The 8372-nt window shown below is 45.0% G+C and overlaps 1 protein-coding gene across 1 annotated transcript in view; it reads left to right on the plus strand.

Annotated features, from left to right (window-relative positions):
- The window catches only part of dnah7 (dynein, axonemal, heavy chain 7), a gene marked incomplete at both ends in the record, with an annotated part of 65269 nt that extends 57103 nt beyond the window's left edge, over window positions 1-8166 (plus strand). Inside the window, 6 exons of the mRNA XM_080839720.1 lie at window positions 778-789; window positions 1223-1453; window positions 2560-2712; window positions 4608-4785; window positions 5657-5760; window positions 7960-8166. Coding sequence (XP_080695846.1) covers window positions 778-789; window positions 1223-1453; window positions 2560-2712; window positions 4608-4785; window positions 5657-5760; window positions 7960-8166 — 885 coding nt within the window. The remainder of the gene's footprint in view (window positions 1-777; window positions 790-1222; window positions 1454-2559; window positions 2713-4607; window positions 4786-5656; window positions 5761-7959) is intronic.
- Window positions 8167-8372: the final 206 nt, after the last annotated feature.

Below are 8372 nucleotides of genomic sequence, written 5' to 3' on the forward strand. Positions count from 1 at the left end.
GTCATGCGCTGTGGACTGCTTGTTACTCGTTACCGATTGCTCAGTTAGCATGATTTAAAGTAAATGCTGGCCATTGAGGAGAGTTATAGTGCTGTTACAGGCACACTTAGCTTTAGATACACAGAGAAAACGACTAGATTGGTTCTGCAAAAGAAAGAATCAATCTATTTATTTCAAAGAGAGGGCATATTAAGAGCAACTAGAGAGACCAACGTTGTTTTATGTAATTCATTAAAATTGCAATATCTGACCTCTTTACTAAGATAAATAGTTATTTGATATCCCAACTCGTGCTTTGTGCCTCATTTATTTCTTTGAACCATAAACTCTCCTAGTGGCTAATGTAGATCCATCTGTCTCCATGAGCCGCGCAAGAGTGCCAAACATAGCCAAACAACTGTTTGTTATTCTTACAGCATCCACACATGGACTCATAGATTATAGTTTTTAATTACACCCAAAGGAAAATTATATCTCTGACAAAATGCTTAAACGGATGAAAATGTGATGAGAATGAAGTTGATGTGATGATAATGTGTAATGGAGGATCATTTAGAAGATTCTAAATAGAGTATTAATGGCGGAGACGTAATGGCTTTTACTCTGTCTGCACATTGCTGTCAGAGTGGTGTTCGGGTAAGTTCACTTAATGTATAACTCGTTTGACCATTTCTTTACTCACCATGCCACTTTTCTCCTGTGTGTGTCTTTATTTCCTTTGTGTGTGTGTGTGTGTGCATATGCATGTGTGTGTGTGTGTTTGTGTGTGCTTCTCAGGGAACATTAACAGTAAGTTGACCATTTGAGGGAGACATACTGTAACCGTAAGTGCAGCACAGTGTCTAGGGTTGAGGTATCTCTAGCTCACAGTAAGTACTTTTAGGAAAGTAAGCCAAGATAAGGTTGTGAGAGTGTAAACTCTAACTGGAACCATAAAAACATATGAAAGAGAAGGTCACTGGAAGAAAAGTGTCTTTTTGTTGTAATTCCCTTTGGGATGACAAGCAGTTAATCTCCTATTTATTGCGTTTAGAATGTTTGTTCCCAAGGCTCTTTGTTGGATGGCATGCAGTGATTTGAGTCATACTCAACAAGTAGCTGATGTTGATCCTGTGCATATATCCTGTGTGTGGCACTTAAAAAAGACACCTTGCTACCTGTTACACACCTTTAAGGGCATATGAATACAAGTTTCTCATAAATGATACACCTCCCCCCTTAGTCTCGGTCGTCTGGAGGAGACGCCAAGTCTTCGGATGACTTGGTGTACGAGGTTTCAGCGGACATTTTGAGCAAGCTGCCACCGGACTTCGACATTGAGGCATCCATGCGCAAGTTTCCCACCAGCTACAACCAGAGCATGAACACGGTGCTGGTGCAGGAGATGGGCCGCTTCAACAACCTGCTCAGGACCGTCCGCGACTCCTGCGCCAACATCCAGAAGGCCATCAAGGTAAACAGGACCTCCTCAACTGTGCTGTTACACCCAGTATTGTTGATGTTTTCTTTAACACATCAGAGGGAGGAATGTTGAAGGGATAACGTTAGGCTCTTTACACAGCAGTGACCATCCCTTTAAACTCCACAGGCGAGACGTTCACACCCTTAAAACAAATGACCTTGGGTCTTACCAGCTATTTAATTCAATACCTTCCAGATACAGTACAACATCATGTAACTAACCAACTCTGCAGTGACTGGCTCTTTAGATGTAATTGAAGGTCAGTTCTTTATTTCTGGTCTTAAAGTTGTGAATTACTCTTCCAACTGTGGGAAACTTTATGCCTAAAAACACCTCAAACGCTTCGCCGGTGCAACATTCTCGAGAGGTGGACAGCTTTTTTAGCTGGTAGACATATATTTTTGCTTCTTTTTCTTGAGAAAGTAACTACCAAAATAAAAAGTGTAGCAGCCAACCATCCCCTCTGGTCGGGGCACAGCAAAACAATGTCTGCGGTGCTTAAAGCCCTGCGTACCCTGCTGTGCCTCTTCCCCCGCTGCTCCACTGACTGACAGCCGCAATCCCACCCGGGCTCCAGCGCCAGCTCCATTAGCAGGAGCTGGGTTAGGGGCCGCCTGCTGCGGCGTGATCAGAGAGGGGCGGCTTTGCCTCTCCACCGCGCCAAACCCAGCCGAGCGCCTAAATCCACTAATCTGGTGTGAATTAAGACCAGGGGGCACCTCGTCCTTTTCTTTCTTTCTTTCTTTTTCCTTTGTTTCGTTCTCTCTCTCCCTCTCTCTGATCTAGAGCCCCGGGAGAGATAAAGAGGGAGTCGCCCTCTAATCTCTCCCCATCTTCCTCTTCTTCTTTTTTATTCCTTAAACATCACGACTTCTCGCATTTGAGGCTCCACTCCTCGTAGCAGACATACGAGTGTTCACTCTGAAAAGCCTAGAGGAGAGTGATAAGAAATTCAACAAAGGAATGCACGCCTTGCTAGAATATATCTGACAAAAAAGAAAGAAGTGTGTGAAGTTATCTCTGGGCTTACTGGTGTGTGTGTGTGTGTGTGCGTGTGCGTGTGCGTGTGCGTGTGCGTGTGCGTGTGTGTATTGCAGGGCTTGGTGGTAATGTCGGCTGAGCTGGAGGAGGTGGTGAATAGCATCCTGACGGGTAAAATCCCTGGGATGTGGATGAAGAAGTCTTTCCCCAGCCTCAAACCCCTGGGAGGCTATGTCAACGACTTCTTGGAGAGACTCAAATTTTTGCAGGTAAGCACTCAGGTGTTAGCCTGGTGACACCAGCCTACGTATTTCCGCCTGAATTGATTTCAAGCTCATACTCAGTCTGGCCCAACCCCGTTGACAATCGTCTCCAGGACTCAAAATCCAACCGCACCAATCAGCGAACAGTTCAGAGCTGTGACGCAAAACTCACCTTGGAGGAAGAGACACGAAAAGCTATCGGGAAAGTTGTCTCAACTCTCGAGAACATCAGAAAATTAAAAGGAGAACAAGAGTATTGTCTTGTAAGTTTTATGATTGGAAAGGACGTCGTAGCTCTTCTCCCAACTGGCTTTGGGAAGAGTTTCATTTACCGAATGCTTACCAAAAGTTGCAGATTGGTTATGGGAACTCCAATGATTTTAAACCTCAAGCTAAGCACCCGCCCATCTCGGAAACGAAAATGAACGGGGTTAGGCCAGACTGACTGACGGAAAAAAATGGAGTCACAGGCTGGTAATGGCCAGGCTACTCAGGTGTACCTGCAGAAATAAAAAAAGTATGGTTGTAGTTCAAACTTTTAGAACAAATTACCCATGTATCTTAGGAGTGAGTGCAAATGTGTGTGTGTAATGTATATGACATGAACGGGTGTCTCAGGCAACAGGTTTCAACAGGTGCAGTGTCTTGTAAATCATAAAGATCAGTCCTAATGCCAGTTTTAATTCAAATCATCTCTTAGGGTCAAATAAGACAAGGCCTCTTTGTAAAGAGTGGCTGTCTGTTTAAAATTCCCAGTCTTTATTTTAATCTGCGAGATTATTCACTTCTGATCTTGAAATCATGAATGCGCAACACATTATGAATAGGTTGGGCACATTAGCACCTCATAGCCTGTAGGCTAACCATATTTCTTTTGCAGAATAACAAATACCCAGACTAGTCAAACTAGCTCAACTAGTTTCTTTTGACACAATTTGACTATCAACATATCCAAGCGACTGAATTGAAGGAATTAGCCTGGTAGCTAATACGTTTTTCCAATGCGATTAACTTCCTGGCACACAGTGGATGTGCCGCATAAATCCAATTATTTCAACGTACTCTAGGCAAATTAGATAGATTAGGGGAAAAAAAAAAGTTTCACAAACCCAACGGAGATTACAGAGGTTCCCATGGGAATGAATGGACTTCCGCCTTCACGCCTTGAATACATACACAGGGCTATGTGGAGACAAGGCGTTCCTGTTAGTTTGCACGCTCCTACAGAAGGGAAGCAGTGTATGACGTGTGGCAACTGATGGATTCAGGTTGTTACCTAGGGACATACTGGCCCTACTGGTTCCGCGGGTCCATGCCTTAACTCCTTTGATGAATGAGTTGAAATAAAACCTGTTCTGTGGCTCAAGAGAGGCGCCTACATGAAGACTGGTATTCCATGGGAAGTGGACGTGGCGAGAGAATGAACATTAGAATGCCAAAGAACCCTTCAACGTGACCGCACTCATCAGGGGGGCCACGTCTCTCATTCCCATCTGGTATCAGGACCCGACCCACTGGTTCCAGACAGTACCCCTGTTACAGTGCGTCTGTGAATCACGGGACCTCACATGTGATACGCCATAGTACTGTACCTGTCTAAGCCCATCAGATATTGTTCTTACTGGATCACATGCTCCAAAATCCACTGTTGTACAGCAGAACGGATTAGCTCTACACCTCCTATACAGAGCATTCGGTCTCAAGTGTTTTCATGATCACACTTACGTTTTACTGTTTTACTATGCCATTAACAGTCATGATACTGACACACACGCACGCACGCACACACACACACACACACACACACACACACACACACACACACACACACACACACACACACACACACACACACACCGTGTCCACTCAGGCGTAAGCATCTTGGCCCTCTCGTTTGGCAGGACTGGTACGATGACGGCACCCCAGTGGTGTTCTGGATGTCGGGCTTCTTCTTCACTCAGGCCTTCTTGACAGGCGGCCAGCAGAACTACGCCCGCAAACACACCATCCCCATCGACCTGCTGGGCTTCGACTTCGAGGTCATGGACGACAAGGAGTACAAGACGCCTCCAGAGGATGGTGAGAGAGAGAGAGAGAGAGAGAGAGAGAGAGAGAAGGAGAGAGAGAGAGAGAGAGAGAGAGAGAGAGAGGAAGAGAAAGAGAAAGAAATAGATTCTGTGAGATACAGACATTCTGAATACAGAACAGTAGACAGAAACTGATCAAGCAATTCATACAATACAAAGATACAGGGGCACTAAGGAAATAAAGAATTGAGTGTGTGATTCAGAGAGAGACAGATAGAGGGAAAAAAAGAAATAGAGAGGAAAAACACTAGAAAGAAATGTATGCGTATGTGCATCAACCCCTGACCGTGCCTGCAGACAATCAATCAGTGGTGGCATTAGAGGCTGGCGCCCCATCAGAGCCCCGCTGGCCTCTCATCAGCCACTGATGAGGTGATGGCAGGCAGGGGGCAGCCTCTCCAAGCTCGCACCACAGCGCACCGCACCGCACCGCACCGCACCGCACCGAGCCTCTACACGCCTGTCACACACAGATAGAGTGGCTCAGCAGACAGACAGGGCAGATGTGGAGTGTGGGTTTTATGCGTGAAAGAAGTGTGTGTGTGTGTGTGTGTGTGTGTGTGTGTGTGTGTGTGTGTGTGTGTGTGTGTGCGCGCGCACTTGTGACAGGGGAGAAGGAAAGAGAAAAAAGGACAGTTGATGGGTATTTGGATGAGAGGGTATATGAGAGGATATCAATAGGAACAGTCTCAGGAAATGTGTGTGTGGGGAGGGGGGGCCTATGCCAGGATGTGTACTTGTGTCAGAGTATAAACTGGACACATGAGCCACAATGCAGGGAGAATATATAGTGTGTGTGTGTGTATATGTTACCTAGTGTGTTTGTGTATGTGTGTGTGTCTGACATCTTACATCTTTCTCAGGTGTCTACGTTCGGGGACTGTTTCTGGACGGGGCTCGCTGGGACCGCAAGAGGAAGCTTCTTGCAGAGTCCTACCCTAAAGTGCTTCATGACACCATGCCTGTGGTTAGTAAACACACACACACACACACACACACACACACACACACACACACACACTTAGTTGAGCATGGACCATCCATGACCATCTATGGGGAAAGAAACTGAAGGATGAAGGATGATTAATGTTTACGCCATGACTTGTACGTCTCCCAACAAATGAATGTTTGACCATTTCTATGCAACTCTATTCATTCAGAGAAGCCTCATTGGATGATGGTAGAGTACAAGATGACTTGCTGGATGACTAAACACAGTGGCCATGGCCTGTACACTCATTGTTCCGTTCAGTAATCGTTGCTGACTAACTAACTGTTGCAAAATAGACAACCTTTGCGGAATATATTAATGGTCTTGCACAGAGTGACGAATGAGCGTCTGCCTAAAAATACACTATGTCATCAGCCTTGCACCCTCGTGAAGGGGAGAGGAGCCCGATTTGGCACACAGGTTCTGAAGTGACATCTCATCGCTCTGCGAGTGGAACAGATTCAGGTCGATGGCACCCCTTTTACAAGAACACACATTTAATTTCAGTGAACATGATGTGTGCATAACAGAGTATGACAGTGCCCACTCCCACCACCAGCACAGCTGTGGGTCTGGCTATGGCTAAGATTTTTTTAATTTATGTATATAATTAAGAATGTAAGATTCTACTTTACATAGTTACAGTTATAGTTCAAGTATTTAGCAGATGCTTTTGTCCAAAGCGACTTTAAAAAAACGTTAAATAAGAAAATGGAGTATAAATAAGCCTAATGCTAAATGCATCTCATCTTAACTTAAACGCTCTTTACATTGGGGCTTCTCCGGTCACTCTGTTCTTAGCAATCAAGAATCCTAAGCACAAACAGAAAGACTGTGAAATCTTATCATAACTGGACATCTTGAATTATTCAATTTCTCATTGAATTATTCTCACACTTTCTGGTTCTAAACTCTGTCTAGCTCCAGTAGGCAAAACTTTCCCATTACCTCCCATCTGGATTCTGCACCTGCACTTCAGGATTCACTCCCCGTTTCTGAGGCTGCCAACAGCATGAGGCTAAAACAACTGACTTCCCGCAAAAATGTTGACATCTCCTCTCCTACGACAACATGGCCCTCTTCATCTGTGCACAGTGCCTGAAAAAAACCCTCGGAGGCAATCCACACAACTCACACACACACATAACACACACACACACACTCCGGTAATAACCAGGCAACCGTTCCACACCCAGGAGACTGGCCACATGGAAGGCTTTCCCTGTTCAAAGTGTTGTCTCAAGGCCTTTTTGGGGCTTCAGCACAAGCATTTTTTTTTTCTTGTTTCTTCAACGACACAATGAGAAGAGAAAACAGTTGTTGTTTTTGTGCCTCATCTCCCCCAGTTGATCAGAACCTTCTAATTACTGTCTCTCGTGCCGCATGAATTGTGCATTAGATAGCGAGTGTAGTGAGATATTGAAATAGATTGCCTGTGGCAGATTCATATGAATGTCCCAGACAAAATATAACTGATTGCTCCGGCTCTCCGCCTCAGCTTTACAATGCATGCAAGGACTATGAATTATGCAGAATCCATCTTTAATATTCTGACATTTCAGAGCGACTTATTACCAACATTTTTTTTTTTATTATGTTTTTTTTTCTGGCAAGAGCAGAACTTAATTAAAATTGTGTTTATTATTTTGCGAGAGAAACACAACTTTGAAATGCAAATTCTTTGCCAGACTCGCTGTTATTATTACATTTCAGCAGGATGCGCCTCGTCTCAGGCTGAAACTCCGCAGTTACTTATCTAAACTGGGAAATCAAGTGTAATGACGGAGTTGTTTTTTTCTGTGTGTATCTGTTTATCTGGCTTGTACACATATTGGCCCCTGAAGACTCTGGCCCTGCTGATGTAGTCCATTCTCTCACCCATCATTTCCAGAATTAACCCTTTTTTTTTCATCTTCGAAGTTGAAATGCCTGGATCTTTTCCTTTTTGATGTCCCCTTCTGTCTGTACTTTCTGCACTCTTCAAACCCCCTCGATCTCCTCCTGTCTCTTGAGTGCCAATACAGCATATAGGAATATATTATACCAGTAAATCAGCTGTGCAAAGCTTCAGGAATCAGGAGGCAGTGCAAATGTGTTGGTATGCAGCCTGGCTGTGTATCCCTTCTGCTCTGGCACCCTGTCATGTAGTCACCTCTCCCCTCCTCACCCCTGCAGATCTGGCTGAAGCCCCTGAAGAAGCAGGAAGTCCCAGAGCGCAGTAGTTACCTTTCGCCCGTCTACAAGACCAGCGAGCGCCGCGGCACCCTCTCCACTACCGGACACTCCACCAACTACGTCATCGCCATGACGCTCAACACGGACGTGCCCACAGACCACTGGGTCCGCCGCGGGGTGGCACTGCTGTGCCAACTCAGCGCCTAGAGCCTCCAACCAATTTTTACTTTTATTAAAAGTCACCTATTTATGTCAACCTTATGGTGGAGGTCTGTTTACCATAGGGCTCTTAGCTGAAAGGTTTACGTAACAGCTTACAAGTGGAAAAATGTACACATTTATTTATTTAGGTTATGTCTGTCTCTCGCAGGTCAAACAGTTAGAAGCAGCAGCAGAAGCAAAGCAGTGCTAAT

The sequence above is a fragment of the Sprattus sprattus genome, assembly GCF_963457725.1.
Source record: "Sprattus sprattus genome assembly, chromosome: 5".
Classification (NCBI taxonomy): Eukaryota; Metazoa; Chordata; class Actinopteri; order Clupeiformes; family Clupeidae; genus Sprattus; species Sprattus sprattus.